We start from the raw sequence: 17607 nt of genomic DNA, 5'->3' as shown, positions 1-17607 counted from the left end.
CAAATGCATGCAAATGAATCAAGTCGGTTGTTCCATCGTCATTTGCACGCATTTGCATTGAAAACAGCTCATAGATAATATGACGCTTGAACTTAGACTTAGCCTAAAAGTATTATGGTCATTTTTTTTCCAGTGGACCGTTCTTAAACCTGTGATAGTCAAGAAACAAAACATCTTTTTTTGTGTTTGTTTTTTTATTGATTTTAATAAAATGAATTCTAATATGATTTCTAGGTTGTTAAATTGCTAAATAAATATTGTGAGTATGCATCACTTGAATGTATTTCTTTTTTTTATCCAATGTTACCACGGCAACTGTCAACAGAATGTCTCTCGCTGGCACGGCCTTATGTCTAGTAGACTTCTCAGACATTACCATAACAAATATAAAAGAGACCTTCTCCGTCCATGTGAAAAAAATTTGCCCAAATGATGATCATATGACGAGACAGAGGGCTCTCTGATATCAATGTTACCAAAGCAACAGTCAACATTCTCTGTATGGAAATGCCTTTGTCAAGACTGGTTGCCAACATCCAAGTCGATTCTTAGCTGAGCGATCATTTCTCTCATGCGATCCTACAAAATGGACCCAAATAATGATAAGGCTATGCCTATAGCTTAAAAAAAATAGAGAATAAAAAAAATAAAAAGGCTTTTATGCAGCTCCAAATTAGGAATCCTTCTTTTCCTCCAAGCAAAGCGAATTTTCTCAGAGATCCCCCAACCCTTATATGTTTGTATGATTTTGATGAAAATCTGTACAGAATTTTCAGGTTCGGAATTCGCTCCATGAGTAGGTGTGATTTTTTGTTTGGCATCACACAATTGGGGCTCAATTTATGAGTAAAGAATAAATACTTTGTCATCAGCTGCCCTTTTTTATGAAATCAAAATGGGAAGCTCAGAGTTGTTTGTGAATGGATCAAGCTGAAACTAAGCAAAAAGTTATTGTGTTGAGTTTAACCAAAAGATGCGAAAGAGAAGTTTTTTTATACCTTTTTCTTTTGTATAAGATGTTGCATCTATTGTATACTGCACTCCCCTTTATTATTTTCTAAACCTGCTCTGGAGAAAATTTAATTAAAATGGGGGTTTACCTCATTCAGTTCATCTTTTTTCTGATCAATATGACTCTCAAATACTTTATCCAAAACTCTAAAGAAAAAACAAGTATAGATTGTTATCGGCAAATCAGCATAGGGGACTTTCAGATACAAACATATATAAGCATGACGGAGGTCTAAAGATTTCCAGTGACTTGAAAAGATCTTCTTTATTATACGCTAAGGTTTAGTTTTGGGGTAAAAAAAAACTAATACATATCAATGATTTATCTAGGCATATGCTGGTGGTTGGTTGGTAGCCTTTTTGCCTTTTTGTGTAGCTACAGTATGTTTGTCTTTTTTTTACCTGTTGGTGAAAATTCCCCTTGCAAGTATATCTGAAGTCACATCCGATATGAATTGCATGTAAAGTTGCTCTTCTTCCCTGATTACACAAAACAGAGTATGACTCAAGCAAATTAAGCATTTTGCATCTTTTGATGTAAGTTCTGCTTGAATACATACAATTCTTTTAGGTAGATACAGAATTCAGAACATGGAGTACAAAATAGGGGTACTTCAGCAATATGTAAGCTTTATTTAGATCTTTCCTAGTCTGCATAGCAAGCGTTTCAGTGGGTTTCAGCTAAAAGTGGGATGGGAACAAAAAATTGAGAAGGGGAAGGTGTAGGAATGAAACTTCTCTTTCCCTCCCTCCCTCGAATGATTGGAGGGTGGCACAATACAGAAACATTAAAAAAAATTGGGGGGACACAGCCACGCCCATACTGGTCATTTCCTTATAATTTTTTTTAAAATATCGGGGGAGGGGGCACATGCCCCAGGACCACACCCCATGCAACAACCCTGCACAATTTTAGCCCATTGAAACTCAAGCAAACACCCACTACACAGGCTAGATCTCTCCTTGTGGGCTTGTACTCAAAATTTGCTTAAGAGGAAGGATGTGTACACACATAGATCTTGATGCAAAAGATAAAACTACTTTATTTGTTAAAAAAAAAACACATTTTTTAAAGCTCTAGAGGATTGGGTGCACATACTCCCTGTACCCAACCCTTAAACTATGCTTCTAACTGGTGTTGGATTATGTAATACATGGAGCTGCACCCATTTGTCAAACTGCTGCAAAAAATGAATTAATTTACTCACCACAACTTTGTTTCCATTTCTTTCTCATCTCTCAGCCTTCTCTGCAAGGGTGTCTCTAGTCTTGAAGACAGTCGGGTTGAGTTGAGACTTGAAGAGTAATGAAGACGTGGACTTTCATAGCTCATATAAGATCCTGATAACCTTCTTTCCCTCTTTTGTGGGGTTGATTGGTAAGAGCTTAATTCTTTTTCACAATTATTTATTGTCCCATTTGGTGTTATGTCTTGTGCACTATCAACAGCAGTAACATTGTGTTGTCTTTCATGATTTGTAGTTTGTACTCTCACTTTTCTTTGTTCCTCATTAGATGGCCTCACAGGTGTTTGCATTTTGTTATTTTGTACAGATTTCCATCTGTTATGAGAAACTAATGGTTTTGGTAATGGTTTAGGGGAGCTTTTCATGGGGGATGATTTCTTGAGAGTTTTACCCAAGTCTAAATGCAGTTCCCTAGGACTTGGCCTGCTCAGTGAGGCAGCAGTAGAGTTCATCTGTTTGTCTAGTCTTGAAGTTTCCATCTGATATTCTTGTTCAGACGTCACACTTTCTCTCCTGCTTGAAGTGACACTGTTACTTCTCTGATGCCACCGATTTGACTGAGGGTGAGGTGACTGTACCAGGGGACTTGCAATATTTTCAAGAGAAGCACTCTGAGAGTGGGAAAAATACAGTACTCTCATTGCTTATAGTGTCAAACAAAAAAAAGCATGGCTGTATGTCAGTTAATTTTCTATAATGCCGAGGAACACTTTCTCCTTATCAGTAGGTCAGAAGGATGGCAGTTGGTCAAAATTGTATACCCTAAATGATGTGACGATCACCCCCGTCTACTTTTCTGGAGAGTCTCCCCCCAGGGTGAACTTCAGTAGTTATGAATGAATGTTCAGTGTATTTGGATAAAAATATATGTAGATCTAGATGGGTCTAGAGACAGGGTCTAGAGAAGGCTTAGGAGGGCTGTGGATGTGAGAGATTTAACACAATGATTTTAACACAACTATTCCTTCGTCAGTGAATTACTGGGGACTTCGCCCTTTGTTGTTTTTTCTACCAGACACACCACTGATTCTACTCACCCTTGTCCTTCTTCCTGGAGTGGACCCACCACTCTTTAATATTTCTCTTTTCTTTTGGTCTTTAACTAAAAAATGCAAATAAATACTTATAAATATAATCAAATGGGCTTCTTTATGGACAAATTTGCTTCATAGGGGCGTACAATGCTCCCCACTCGTCAGACTCTTAATGAATGTATTTTACAGTAGCACACTTTTATTGTGTTAGAGATCTTCAGGGCCAGGTTCCTAGAAACCAGGTTAACCAGGGATGAATGCCCGGGATGCCAGCGATACCAGGATACCAGGGATGAATGCCCTTTTTATCCAATCGAATGTCAAGATAGCTGTATTTAGCCCTGGATAAGCGCTATCCTGCTTTCTAGGAACTGGTTCTAGTCATGCAATCATTGACAAATATGCTCTAGGATCAGGTAATATTTTTTACCTAAGAATGGGCAGCATGAATTGTAAGGTACACTACTTTAAAACAATGGTTTTCGCATTCAAAGGCTGGCAGAACATGTTCTGTGAAAATTTCTACTCAAGGATATAGAGGCAAATCCAGGAGTTTCTGAAGGCAGTACCATCTAAAGAGGGGGGGGTGCACATGTATATAAAACAAATGGCAAAAGATAAATCTGTGAATTTTAGGCCTCTGGAATGGTACATAGCGTCTAGAGCTATAATGGTATTCATATTTTTCCATGTTTATATGCTAAAAATCACCATTACCTCTTATATGTTTCTTCATGGATTTAGGAGCAGACGTGTCAACAGATGCTATGGGATATTGAAAATTATATTTAGTTTTACCTTTTAATAGGGTTATAGGAGATTGGAGTCAGAGCTAGAAAGTATTTGTATTTTTGTTTTAACAATGAATCGATTGCATAATCAATTTTATCACTAAAGGAGAAAAAGCACAACAATGACACAACTACTTCAAGTAAACCACTCCAAGTGACATAGTGTCTTCTAAAAACAAATTTCTACTTCTACTTTATTAACTGATAAAACCATGTCGGTATCACATCAGTATAAATAAATACAAGGTAAAAATATACAGATCTGTAATAATTTACATAACTTATACAATATATTTATAATTTGTAAAATAAATTTATAAAATAATTTTCAATAAAGTAATTCAATTAAATAATTTAGCTTAATTAATTTATAACTTGAATACTAGAACCACTGGCCATTATCAATTAAATGCTGCTGAAGCTTCTCTTTGAATTTGCCCTTTTCTTTTATGTCGGTAATTGGACCTGGTAAATTGTTCCAAAATTTTATAGACCACGGGAAAAAGCTATTTGCATGCTGGTTGCACTTGGAATGTGTTCTATGAAAGCGCTTGGAGTTGCCATTCCTTGAAGGCCGGTCCATCGGAACCAAGAAGGGCTCTCTCTCAATGTCCACAGTTCCATAAACAACCTGATGGAACATGGACATTCGAGAGAGAGTCCGTCTGCCCTCAAGGGATGGCCACTCCAGTTCTCTTAGCATGTTTGTTACGACCCCTGGCTCCCTCAAATAATTATTTTAGCAAACTCTGGCTGCAGTCCTCTGCACCATATCAAGGCGGTGTTTATCCTTTTGTAGGTGCGGGTACCAGGCAGAGTTTGCATATTCAAGCTTCGGTCTAACTAGACTGCAATAGAGTTTAGACTTGCAGTCTACCGAGGCTGTTCTAAAATTTCTTCTAATGACCCCAAGGGTCTGATTTGCACTAGATGTAATTTGTGCGATGTGTTTATCCCATTTTAAATCCCCTGAGAGTAGTACTCCTAGATAGGAGTGATGGTAAACCCTCTCTAGAATCCTGTTGTTAAGTATATAGGGATGGTCTGGAATTTTCACTCTGCTTGTGAAGAAGCACATAGTGACTCTAACCTTTAGCTGATGAGATTCTTCTGTAGTGAGAATTCATGTGATTCAGTACCATGGCCTGTCCCATGTAGGACATCGCAGTTGGCGAGAGAACTTAGAAGATAATATAGAGTCCATTTAGAATTTGATTTAAATTTTTAGTGACCTATAAACTATGAAAACCTCCAAAGAAAACGCATTAAATCTTACCACTGCTTTTTAGCGTCAAGTGGCCACGATTTTGGCGGGGAAGAGAGGACATTATTTTCTCCTTTTTCTCAGTTTAACTAATGCAGACAGAATGGCAATAATTTCAAGAAACTGGGTGCTTTCGTCGAAGTCATGTTTTCACCCTGGAGCTACAAACAGATGAGATTGTCGCTAGGTGGCTCTATCGCTTTCAATGCCAAAGACAAGTGCTTTATCTCCTTTCTGGATAAACAGATACGCAATTTTACCAGCCTTCAGTTGCATCCGTTAAAAACTAAAGCGATTTCGGTATAAACAACATGCACTTTTATTTTTGCTGAAAACATTCTCGATTGGGTACCGCGGGCTCATAACGCGCCGTTCTGTTCCTATGACGACAAATACAAGTTCCCTGATAAAGAGTATTCGGAGCATTTTTTTATATGAAAAACCTACGAAACTGATTAAAAAAGCTCATTTTTTATCACGATGATGACACGAAAGTTTATTTTACGACTTTTTTTTGTTGTAACTCAGAGAATATTCGAGCATCAATTTCTCGGTGACAACTCTGATGCCTGTCGGTAGGTACTCGGCAAATTCTTCCGATCTGCCGAGAGTCAAAAAAGTCCCGGATGATTCTCTACTTCCCTCGTGCCGTACACGACTCAACCAAAGCGTTTGCGTGCAACAACGAACGAAGCATTTCACTTCAACTTTCGAATAGCACAAACCATGGCTGGTTTTGATCGGCTTGGCGGTATAGGAGGTTCGTTCTACCCGGGCGCAAATAGCCTTCAACAGCCCAGCATTCGGGGGAGAGATGACCGAGGAAGGAGGGATGACCGCAGAGAAGATCGCTTTGGGGCGTCCATGCGAAGAGATTTTGGTGGATTCTCTCGTGGTCCAGCTCGTTCTATAAGCCCCAGAAGACGGCGCTATTCGCCAGAAGTAAGAATGAGACATGTTGCTGAGGATTCTCATAGTATTTGATAACGTCAAACTAATTTTTAGTTCAGAATGTTCGCTCTTCCGACCATCTTTGCGTCAACTCTTTCATGGCGTCCATCTTTCAAGCTTCAACACGTATGGCCTCGTGTCTTTTCTTTCGCTGTTTCATAATATCTCGCTTCGCATCCAGTTTTATTGAAAGAGAGGAAACGAAAGAGAAAGTATCTAATGTTTTTCCTGTCGTGAATGTCTTATATTCTTAACTAGAATTAGTGACAAAAATACGAACATCTGCCAAGGTCTACGAAATTGTGTAGATATTAAAACCATGTCATGTTTTGTGGCATTTTTAAGCATTGTGCACTATAAAAAAAAAAATGGCATAATAAGGTATCAAAATTCAAGACTCAATTTCCTTCCAACTTTAATTCTTTTATAAATACAAAAACAAACTCCGATAGATATTTCTTTAGGCCGAGGAATATGTTTCTACTGCAAGTCCACTCCGATCTCGAATACTAGTTTGTTCAATTGCGATCTGGTCAGAAACACTTACTTATAACTCTTTCTACTCAAAGTTCATCAATGTGATTTTCAGTGTAGCTACATGAGTAGAATTTAGCTTACATGACCTCTGTTTGGAAATGGTATTATAGTCATCAGGTGATTATTCCTGGAATAGTGGTGGTTTGTCAGGGTCAACCCATGCAATAATAATTCATCTACAGATAGATGAAAACGAACAATTTTTGTTCCACATGAAGTAGAATAGTCAATGGTGTGGTGTGTGCTACATCATAGATGGCTACCCAGCAATGCTTGATAACATGGCCACATTAAAGTTTTGATATAAAACTGATCATGAAACCTTTAATACAGGGGACATGTTAATGTTAAATATGCATCAATACAGCTCAACTGAATTGATACTGGCATTTGCCAAAAAATATGCTGTGCCGTTTGATGCCACAAGCACCATTGGGACAGTGATGCAAAAGTTCAATACAATAAGGTATCAATACTGCAATAAAGCAAGGGCACTTGCAGTCAGGACTGTTTGACTCTGATTAGCATTTGTATTCCTGTTCAAAGTGGAAACTGACTCTCTGTGACAGTTATGGATTGCTAACTAAGGGCTAACACAAATTAGGAGCTATGGATGATTCAACTGCTGCATTTGTTGGTATTTACCCAAGGAAACCTCTGAAATTTGGGTGTTTACCATATCATATTTGAAGTAAAAGTCACAAAGGCTTTTTAGTTTTCCATATGTACTGGTGTTATTGAAATAGCAATGAGGAATATTGCAAACTGTCAGTTTGAATTTATTTTTGTATGATGGTTATCACCCATTTAGAAACAGATAGAATAACAGATCGAAACAGATTGAAATTATGATATGCAGCACAGCTAAGCATAACTGATTCAGGAGATTCTATTACATGGCTTGTTTACAAAAGCCTATTACCTAGTGTGCTTCTGTAACAAAATCTCCTACCAATCTTTGCATTGACCATTTAGTAGTGTGTTAATTCCATGAATGCTCATCTTATGGTATGGCATTCTGTTACAGCATCCATAACAAAATGGACTGATTAAAAAAAACTCTGAGAGTGGTAATGCTACTGCTGCAGTGCTCAGTAGGAGGAAATACCATCATTACAGATAAAGCTTTATGTCCATTGCATGTCATTGCACCATTAGCAAACAACAGGGATTGTTCCAACTTAACCCTGATTGTGTGGTAGTGTGCAATAGGAAGGGATACCACCATGTACCATTCCCCCAAATACTAATGCTCTATGACCAGTACACTTATTGGTGCTTTATCAACTGTACACAGCCTTCATATTCAAGTGCTGGGTCAAACCGACTGCCAGACAGGCGAGGGGACACCAGCTATGGAACGGATCGTTTTGCCAGCAGCACCAGCCGTGATGACTTTGGGAGTGGCAGAGGTCAGAATAATTACGATAGGGATGGTAGCCAAGCAAGTCCTTCCTTCTTTCGTGGACCAGCAAATGCTGGTGATGGCATTTTAGGAGCCAAACCTGGAGATCTTCCGAGTGATTCTTCACCAAATGCAGCAGCAGGTCTGAGCTTGCCTCCTCACTGTCCTGTATCTGTCACTTGCTCCGTCTCTTCTCGTTCTCTATTCTCTTCTTTTATACTTACACAATGGCCTCAAGTATGAGTGGTATATAAGTGATGCCGTTATTTTACTTGGCACCTTTGGTTTCTCAAGGAACCATACATTGTAACCACACATTTCACATGACAAAACCAGCTTTCTGCCTACATTATAGGGGATTCTCTGCTCAAAGAATCACTTCCAAATGTGAATTTGGTTTTATATGGCTCTATGTTACAACAAATTCCAAATCTCAGATATGTGAGTCTATTCAGGTCTATGATACTGTTCTACCTATTTTCTGCTGTTTGCATCAGTGTATCCAGGTTTGGCTTTTTCACAATTTGGCTCCTCTTGCTCTTTGCTTAAATATCACTAGAATTTTCTTACTTCTTTTTACCAAGAAACTTGAAGGTCAGTTCAGTAACTTTCACTGTGCCAGGTTCAAGGTTTCTTAGCTTTTTTTAACCTGGTCATCTATCCTATCTATTGTTTTTAATTTGTACAAAAAAAAACTCTCATGGTTTTGATATGTGAAACCACTGTCAGATGCCTTTCTCCCCTTTCCTTTCTTTTCTGAAACCTTTTATCTACAGTGTTACATTCTGTTTTATCCAATTCCCTTCTTTTCTATTTATCTTATTTTGTGTTGCTTAGACTATGTTGATCATTGTATGAAATAGAGACCTTAATTGAATATTGATCTATCTAGGCAGTTCGGGTTTTGCTAGATAGTGTAAATCACTTCCTTTTCCTTAATGTTTATTTTGCTATTTTTCTTAAGATCTTTTCTTCATTGTTTATCATTCTTTTCTTGGATTTAAGCTCTTTTTATTTTTTTCCTTCTTGGTTTTATCTTATTTTAATGTTGTTTTTCAACACTGGGTACTAAGACTCATGACATATTCTTCTATCTGCTGTCATTCTTTAGATTATGTCTCATGGACAATCCTAAACCCAGTCTCCACTTTCCGTATGATAACTTATACCGACTTACCTTCCTGCAGCTGCCTAGATAGATGTTCCCATAAGGTCTCAAATTCTTTATCTGTTTTGCATTGAACCACTTTAGTATGGTTCATTTCTTTTGCAATTGATCAAATATCAAAGTTCTTGGATCTCTTAATGCTCTGGTTGCAAAACTGTCCAATTGTATTATTTGGACTTCCTATGTCCATGCTTTAGGGGAATGTCTTCTAAGTCCCTGTGTGCAAAAGAAAATGCTTGTATTAAAAGTGCTGAAGAAGATTGAATCTCCGAGATTATTACTGGTTCATTCATAATATTCCCTAATAACTAAACCTGTTTTAGGTCTATCAGCTCAGTTACAGCAGCAACAACAACAGTTAATGGCAATGGTTCAGACGCAGTCCCTCCTTGCTGCTTTCCAAGCCCAAGCTAAACAGGCTGGTCTTATACCCCCTCTGGGTGGGGTCGGCAGACCCATAAACCAGCTGTCCCCCATGGTCAGGGACCGCAAGAGGCACATGTCCCCGCCTAGGAACGGCCCCGTGAGAAAGTACAACAACAACCCTGGGAACAGAAACACGCCTGGCTTCAATAGAAACTACCAGAATCGTGGCCGTCAACAGGCCAGGCATTCCAACTGGAGCCCCCGTGACAGGAATAACCGGGATAATCGCCGCGATGATAGGGGCAAGAACCGAAGTAGGAAGGACGAGGATGAGCTGGAAGAAGAACCATATGTTGAAGACGATCCAGGTCAGTTCTTAAATCCGACCTTAAATGAGACAAAATTGATAAAATGTGCTGGTTTTGAAAACAAACGTTTGCGGTGAATGGATGTAATGAATTTTTACCATTTTCTAGGTATTTCTTTTCAGATGAGTCAAACTTCCTGCTCTTCAACCTACTTTTCACTCAAGGGTGTGAGATTGAACTGTGGATAATTTTCATTGTAAAAATCTGATTATTGTTTGATTGTTACTTATAGATGCTGATGATGAGAAAGAAAAGGAGAAAGAGAAGTTAGAGAGAGAAAAGAGCTCCAATGCAAAGGAGAAAAAGGCAGATCCTGAAAATGATGACGACGTGTCCAAGGAAGAAGTTAAAAAGTCTATCAACTTGGCTAACCAGAATGTAGATATGCTAGTAAAGACGCTCTTCGACAAAGGCCGACAGAAATATGTCTGCAAAGTCTGCAAAATCATGTGCAACAAAGAACATGTATGTTTTTTCATGTTTCTTCATTCATTTTTGGCATATAGTGTTTGTTACGTCAATGTCAGAGCTTGATTAGCATGAGCTTTGCCAAACAAAAAGTGTTTGAATAGCAGTGTAAACAATTTTGGAATCACTTTGGTTTCAGAAAAGACAGCATTTAGGAGAGCTGTGGTAATTCATTAGAAAATTATTTCCTCATCCAGGCAAACCCAAACTAAAAAAAATCACCATAAGTCCACCTTTGCTTGCAAATTTCCATAAGCACAGCACTCAATTATGCCCCAGTAGACTTCATGATGTCCTAGGACACTCCAAATATGCTCATAGCTGTATTTTTTATGAAAAATACAAGCAACCATCAACTTGTGCTCACATCAGCACGATGACAAGGGATAAAAAGAGGGGACCGCAAAGCACTGTTGGAAAGCTAGGATACCGCTGACTAGTTGCAGTGGTGTTTGACTTTGACGGGCTGTATAAAACTCAGAATAGGGGGGAGGTATCTGTTTTCAGTCTGTTTTTTGTAAATTCAGCTCAGAAATAGCCAGGACTCAGTGGGTTTAAACTAGTAATGCATCCAGATTGCCTGATGTTTTTTAGATGTCTTTTCCTTGGTTGGAACAGTTGTGTGTCTATGGTGACAAGTGAAAGTTGCTTTCTACAGGCTAAATTTTAAAATGTTTTGTTTTTCAAGGCTTTCCGTATGCACCTTCATGGCAAAAAGCATGTAAAAACCTGGCTTGAAAGCCAAGGAAAATCCTTCGAATCTGAGATGTTCAAGAAGGCAGCTCTAAAGGTAGGAACACACTTCCAATCTCTAGTCCAAGCTGGATCATTTCTTATTACTTCTCATGAACTATACAAAAGCTCACTGAAATCAAAGGCTCGGTGAGCAAAGTAGGGGGAGTAGAGGGCATGGCTAGCATAGAGAACAGAAATTAAATCTTAAATGTGTCACCCTCAATGTGCTGTCTCTTAGGGGTAAAGATTCTGTTACAACCAAAAATAACCATATTGTTATATCAGTACTGTATATATTTTTTTTATTGTTATGGCATTTTTTTATTTAAGCATTTTTTTAAGTGCAAAGCAAAAGATTTATTTATGCTATCATATTGTTTGGACATTTGAAGTCAAATGGGAAGGCTGAATTTAAACACTAAACCCCACCAACACAACAGAATCCTCTAGTTTTTTAATGCAAATGTTTAAAAAAAAACAATGAAATTCAATAAGAAAAAGAGGTTTTATCTTAGAAAGAAGAAGAAAAAAAAAACAAATCAAGGAAGGCATGCGTTATTATTAGCAACAAAGGACTTTGGAGGACAAAATGTTCTTATATTAAGAATGGATCCAAACCTCGGGGTTCGAGGAGACAAAGTCAATAGGCATAGGTGTTAAGATTACCTCTAGTTCATTCCCAAGCACCCAGAGCATTTTAATTTAGGCCTTGAAGCAGTCTTTATGTATCTCTATGCTATTTGACTACAGTACAGTAGTTGGGAGAATCGAGTCTGCCCCGTCTCTTGTGGAATCGCAAATCTTTCCATGATGAAATACAGAGTTAAAATTCCAAATTTAGTATGACTTTCAGCATTGGCATTATAGATAGCAAAGCCCTGATTCAATGTGCAGTAATAAAATAGCCAGTCTTGCCTTTTTGACCCCACAAGTACAAGCGATTCTCAGGTGAGATTTCAATTTTCAAGATGACGGCAATCAAAGCTTGTGAGATTTGGAAGTCCGCCAAAACTCTTGTGTACCGTAGTGATCGTAGCGGTCACAGGTCGATAACATAGCCCTCTTCTGGTACTAGGCTTTAACCAGAAGTTGAACACTGGAAGTATATATATGATCCAAGGATTGCTGTGTTGCTAAAGCACAGAAAGACCCAAAATCAATCCAATGCTGTGCAAGCATTTAAAAGTTAAAAAAGGTGTGAATTTCAAACCCGTTTTTTCTTAGAGATATAACAGTTTATTTTTTCAGGCTGTTACTCCTATCAAAATATCACAGAGAGCATGTGTCTTTTAGTTCTTTTAATAAAGGTTTTTGTTGGCCACACAATCACTCTTATCCCCACACAAGTATTCTACATCTTACCCTATCTTGCAGAGCTAAGGTATTATAACTATAAAAATGTTTCTTTTTGTTTCTTCCAGGAAAAGGCAACCGCTGAGGCATCTGAAACGTCCACAAAGAGCAAAGAAACAGATTCATCGGAAAAGATGGAAACCTCAAAGGAAGAGGCTGAACAGCAGAAAACTGCAATAGATGACGCATCAGCTGGAGATGAAGAAAAAACAGAGGTAAAAAAGGACGATGCAACTGTAGAGATACAGAAGGAAAGAACAGAGGAAGAGGAGAGTTCTTCTAAAGAGGAAAAGAAACAGGAGAGTTTTTCTAAAGAGGAAAAGAGACAGGAGAGTTCTTCTAAAGAGGAAAAGAAACAGGAAAAAGATGACAAGAAAGACGACAAAGAGGGGAGAAAAGCATCAAAATCACCAGCTCCTAGGTCTGACTCACGGAAAGAGAAGGAAAAGCCGGCTCCACTAAAGAGTGAACTTGACATCAGATACTCTTGCGAGACACGCAAATCTGCTGTCAAGATGGGAGATGTGGTTAGCATCTCTTCAATAACACAAGCTCAAGTCTCCATTGCTGGTTTTGCGAATGGAGAGAACACACAAGGTTTGTTGGAGAAACAACTCACCTTAAAAACTTGCCTGGAAATTATGTCTGTATCAGAGAAAGGGAGCTTTAAGATGCCTTTTCCTTTGTTGGTTTCTAGGAATTTCAAAATAAGTTCCAAATCCCCAAAGGATGTTCCCCACTCCCTTAAGAGGAATCTTAAGTCCATGATTTGTCCCTTCAGGGTGTGAATTTGTCAAAGCTGTCTCTGGCTTCAACTGCAGACTGTGCAAGACTTTCATCATGAACGGTGCAGATGTCATGAAGCATGTGAAAGCAAGGAAGCATCAAAAGAATTACAGGGTAAATAAGACTGACGATTCACTAATTAATTCAGCAGTGCTTGTGGCAGGGTTTAACGAGGTATTGACTCCCTATTCATCTTTGTTATTGTCAACTGTAATTGAAATAGGGGTATATCCTATCATTCATGTTTTGGCATCCAAAAAAGTCTTTGTCTTAGCTGATGATGTGATGAGAATCTAAATACACCAAGGAAGTATAAAATATACTTGTGACTGTCACACCTCATGTCTTTTCTGATACATCAGCTCTTGTAGCTAGCGTAACTTACAGGTTTTTCTCCAGAGCATGTTAGTAATATGATGGTTTTGTTAATGTGTCAGCAATACGTGATTGATCATCCCAGCTACGAGGCTAACCAGATTAAGAGAAACAAGGAGTTGTCAGATATGCTGGGGCAGTCTGAGGGACAGGAGATGCTCCTTTATGAGGTTGAGGATGAGGAGAAAAGGGCACCACACCGCTATTACTCATCTGACAGACCACAGGTACACTACTGTTTAAGATGTTGTTCAACTTGTTCTCAATTGCTCTAGGTCCTATACTTTACTTAAAGAACACACTTTTTCATGCTAGGTCCAAATAACCAAGTACATGGTTGAGACTTCAGACCAGGCTACGCAGGGGGGTGACCATGCGGAGGACCACGCCCATGAGGGGGCTCCCACCCATGATGACCAGGAGGAGCAGGGCGACCAGAATGCCAAGGAACAGAGTGACAAGACTGAAGATGATGATGACAAGCCAAAGTCTGATGATCAAGATGCACAAAGTGAAACCAGTGATGTCATACTGGAGAATGATGATAAACCCAAAGAGGACAACAAACAGGTGAGTCAAGTCTGGATAATGGTATTGAATTCTATTTTTGGTAGCGTGCTTTGTGGTATGGACGGTATTCTACCTAAAGAACTAGGTTTCGAACGAAGGCGATTTCAGCAACCGAATTTTTTAGACTTGTAAAACGTTGCTCTCTAAAAGGGGGGCGGGCCAATCTTCCAAATCTAGCAAGCCAACGTTTACTTGTTAGGCGTTACAAAACCACTGTGAAAGGCTCAGCCCGTCTTTAGTGTCTGACTTGCCCGCGTAACCAAGGAATACAATAGCACTTGTCTAATTCATGTAAACTGCGTGATGGCACAGTAAGCATCAAATAGCAGTCCAGATAAAACATGGACTGCAATTTTAATTGGCCCGTATTCGTTTCATTGTGTATTTCTGTAAATCTGTAGTTACAAGTTTTATCGTAAAAAATTATCCCTTCAGAATAAAAAATAACATTGGTTGTACTTAACCAAACTTAATATGATAATGAGTAACGTTGTGTCTCTGCACTTTTTACACCAGACACCCGTCGAGACAACAGAAACAGAACAATCGGACATGGACACAAGCGAATCATATGACCCCATCGCTCCCACGGATGACCCAGGACCTGTCACACCCCTAGCAAGGCGTGGCAGGAGAGGCCGAGGAAGAGGAGGCAGCGCCAGTAGAGGCAAGGGTGCAGGGCGTGGTCGTGGAAAGGGTAGAGGGAGCAAAGGCGTCAAACAGAGCCCCAAGGCGCCCACAGTGAAACAAGAAGTGCTTGATACCAGCAACAATGACGATGGGTTTATGGACGGGTACGAAGTCATCGATGAGATTGTTGATGACGAGTAGATGTGATTGTAAATAAAACCTTTTAAAGTTAGCGCAACGCATAAAAGATAATTTTTATTCATTTGGAATGTTCGTTATATTGTCCTCAGAGACATGTCAAGATAAGACTGTAGCTGAAGCTTTCGTCAAGATTAGACTTTTTTGTAGTTGAAGCTTTCACATCCCACAACCATTTATAAATTCCATGCATATTTGTTTCTAAGCTTCCCTCGATAGTTTAGCATGGTTACAATGTTTTCCCATTATCAAGACAAATAACAGTGTACAAAAGTAGAAAAATGCTGCTTGGTGTGCCTGGTTTCGCTGTATCACAGGCTATATTGCCGGCTTACGGACTCACAGAAACGGCTGGTAATCCAGCCCACAATTAATCACAGAATGTGAGTTTCGCAACTCTTCTTTGTAAAGTAATAGTCTGTAACGAGAAGTGTAGTTTGAACTTGTTGAATTAAACCCTGAAAGGATTTTTTAGATGACTACGGTAGACAACAGAAGCACATTTGTCACATTTTCAAATCTGGTGCTTTCCCTCTAGAGTAAGGCCTGGAATAAAAGATCTATACGCCAAATTACATCTACTGCTTGTTTTAGAGCCTATTCACCTATAATTGCCCCGCTTCGAATTGTCCTATGCTATACCCCCTTCAAGGCGCTAAATATTTTACCCTTAGTGCCCATTACAAACTCGTGCAGCCGTCCTTAGTTTCAATCTGAAATAAGGGATTCCAGTCTTGCAGTTAGGATGACTATGCAGGAGACTTCCTTTTTGTTTTTTTGGGGGGAAGGGGGGAGTGGTAAGTCTTAAACGGCCCCGCCGTGCCAGTCACTTTTTTGGTTGAGGTTCGGCCATAGAGCGGTTCCACAGGAAACCCTAGTGCTCAATGAACGACGTTAAAAAGCCGCATCCGTGGAACTTACATAGAGCAAGACACTTGCTGTTCGCTTCCTCGGACACGTTGATGAACGATAGACTCCCAAGGACTAAAAAAAGAAAAGAAAAAAAATTTAGTGGGGAGGACTCGAACCCGTGGCCTTAAGCAACATACGAACCCCAATCACTGACCTTAACCACTCAGCCAACAGCATAAAATATGTATTCTAAAAATAATCTTATTAGTGTTTGTATTGAACTGTTCGAAAAGACCATGTCGAATTCCAGTTACTTTTTCTTTCACAAAGATGAAATACCTGCTACAATTGATCACATAACTGATGTACAATATGTATTTTGCATAATAACTTAACCCATTGACTCCTGGCTATTTTTGAGCTGAATTTACAAAAAACAGACTGAAAACAGATACCTCCCCCCCCTATTCTGAGTTTTATACAGCACGGCAAAGTCAAACACAGCTGCACCTAGTCAGCGGTATCCAAGCTTTCCAACAGTGCTTTGCGGTCCCCACTTTTAATCCCTCGTCGTTGTGCTGAAGCAAGCACAAGTTGATCGTTGCTTGTATTTTTCATCAAAAATACAGCTATGAGCATATTAGGAGAGTGTCTCAGGACATTATAAAGTGTTTTAGGGCATAATTGAGTGCTTTGCTTATGGATATTTGCAAGCAAAGGTGGATTCATGATGATTTTTTCTTATTTGGCTTTGCCCTGGATGAGAAAATAATTTTCTAATGAATCACCACAGCTCTCCTAAATGCTGTCTTTTCTGAAACCAAATTGATTCCAAAATTGTTTACACTGCTATTCTGGGTCTGTATGACCTGGAATTGGCTTCGGGGTGAAAAGGCTAAAAAAAACCCATCTGACTTTGGGGAGAGGAGTGTTGACTGGCTCTCCCCTCGTGAATTTTTCCCTGGATCTCCCAGAATGCTTTTCAATCCGTAAAGGCATTTTCGTGGTTTTACAAGCCTTCAAGGAGTGGACATTGTGTTTTGGGGACATGGAAATGAACCTGGAGGATCAGAATAAAGGTATCTATTTGTGTCTTGAGCTGTGTTTGCTGATCTCCCTCTCTTGTGTTGTATTTTGAGCGTTTTATTGAGAGGGGTGATTCTGCTTTTCTTTCCTTGTTCGATTTGAAATTTGTCAAAGAACCTGTGCTATTATTTGGCTTAAGAGTAGTTGCCAACACCTTGGTTGGATGCATATCTTCAAGACCATTTATCCCTTAGACTGATGCCTGAGTATCTTTATCTTGTTGTGTTTAGTTTGCATTTATGATTTTTTTGGGTTGTGGGTACTTCCCAAAGCCGGTACCGGCCGGTTGAGGGGTCAATGTGGGGGTCAAATTTCACATTTGGATGCAGCCATTTTGAATATTTCTATACCATTTTATTATACGATATTTCTGTTTATTTTCATCAACAGTAAAATGGTCATTTCAAATTCA

At 39.1% G+C, this 17607-nt stretch overlaps 2 protein-coding genes across 5 annotated transcripts; one reads left to right on the top strand and one right to left on the bottom strand.

The window, feature by feature from the left end:
* Positions 1-175: 175 nt before the first annotated feature.
* On the bottom strand, positions 176-5885 carry LOC5520877 (spermatogenesis-associated protein 7 homolog). Of its 2 annotated transcripts, XM_048729818.1 has the most exons (8): positions 5360-5885; positions 5174-5263; positions 4010-4057; positions 3296-3360; positions 2220-2869; positions 1414-1491; positions 1101-1158; positions 176-579 (listed from the first exon to the last, which is right to left on the bottom strand). In XM_048729818.1, exons 1-8 carry the CDS (start codon positions 5409-5411, stop codon positions 517-519), a joined length of 1104 nt encoding a protein of 367 aa, XP_048585775.1. In that variant the 5' UTR covers positions 5412-5885; the 3' UTR covers positions 176-516. The 2 variants fall into 2 exon arrangements, with proteins under 2 accessions (XP_048585775.1, XP_048585776.1); XM_048729819.1 differs by lacking the exon at positions 1101-1158.
* Positions 5886-5972: 87 nt separating this feature from the next.
* Positions 5973-15829, top strand: LOC5520778 (glutamic acid-rich protein). 3 transcript variants are annotated; one of them, XM_032365768.2, is made up of 10 exons: positions 5973-6289; positions 8133-8247; positions 9732-10142; positions 10375-10607; positions 11299-11400; positions 12767-13295; positions 13480-13598; positions 13922-14086; positions 14175-14429; positions 14946-15829. In XM_032365768.2, exons 1-10 carry the CDS (start codon positions 6074-6076, stop codon positions 15258-15260), a joined length of 2460 nt encoding a protein of 819 aa, XP_032221659.2. In that variant the 5' UTR covers positions 5973-6073; the 3' UTR covers positions 15261-15829. The 3 variants fall into 3 exon arrangements, with proteins under 3 accessions (XP_032221659.2, XP_032221658.2, XP_032221660.2); XM_032365767.2 differs by having other exon boundaries at positions 8133-8382; XM_032365769.2 differs by lacking the exon at positions 8133-8247 and having other exon boundaries at positions 6152-6289.
* The last annotated feature ends 1778 nt before the right edge of the window (positions 15830-17607 follow it).

Source organism: Nematostella vectensis, chromosome 7, assembly GCF_932526225.1.
Source record: "Nematostella vectensis chromosome 7, jaNemVect1.1, whole genome shotgun sequence".
Lineage (NCBI taxonomy): Eukaryota > Metazoa > Cnidaria > Anthozoa > Actiniaria > Edwardsiidae > Nematostella > Nematostella vectensis.
Note: the sequence above shows the minus strand (reverse complement) of the source record. Positions and strands in the feature narration are given on the sequence as shown.

Bases quoted from the DNA above. Each gene is read 5' to 3' on its own strand.
- LOC5520877 (XM_048729818.1), bottom strand. From the start codon at position 5,411: ATGTCCTCTCTTCCCCGCCAAAATCGTGGCCACTTGACGCTAAAAAGC. The intron at 5,264-5,359 runs GTAAGATTTAAT...TTATCTTCTAAG, and splicing joins CTTGACGCTAAAAAGCAGTG to TTCTCTCGCCAACTGCGATG. The intron at 4,058-5,173 runs GTTAGAGTCACT...AATATCCCATAG, and splicing joins AAGAATCTCATCAGCTAAAG to CATCTGTTGACACGTCTGCT.
- LOC5520778 (XM_032365767.2), top strand. From the start codon at position 6,074: ATGGCTGGTTTTGATCGGCTTGGCGGTATAGGAGGTTCGTTCTACCCG. The intron at 10,143-10,374 runs GTCAGTTCTTAA...TGTTACTTATAG, and splicing joins ATATGTTGAAGACGATCCAG to ATGCTGATGATGAGAAAGAA. The intron at 14,430-14,945 runs GTGAGTCAAGTC...TTTTTACACCAG, and splicing joins CCAAAGAGGACAACAAACAG to ACACCCGTCGAGACAACAGA.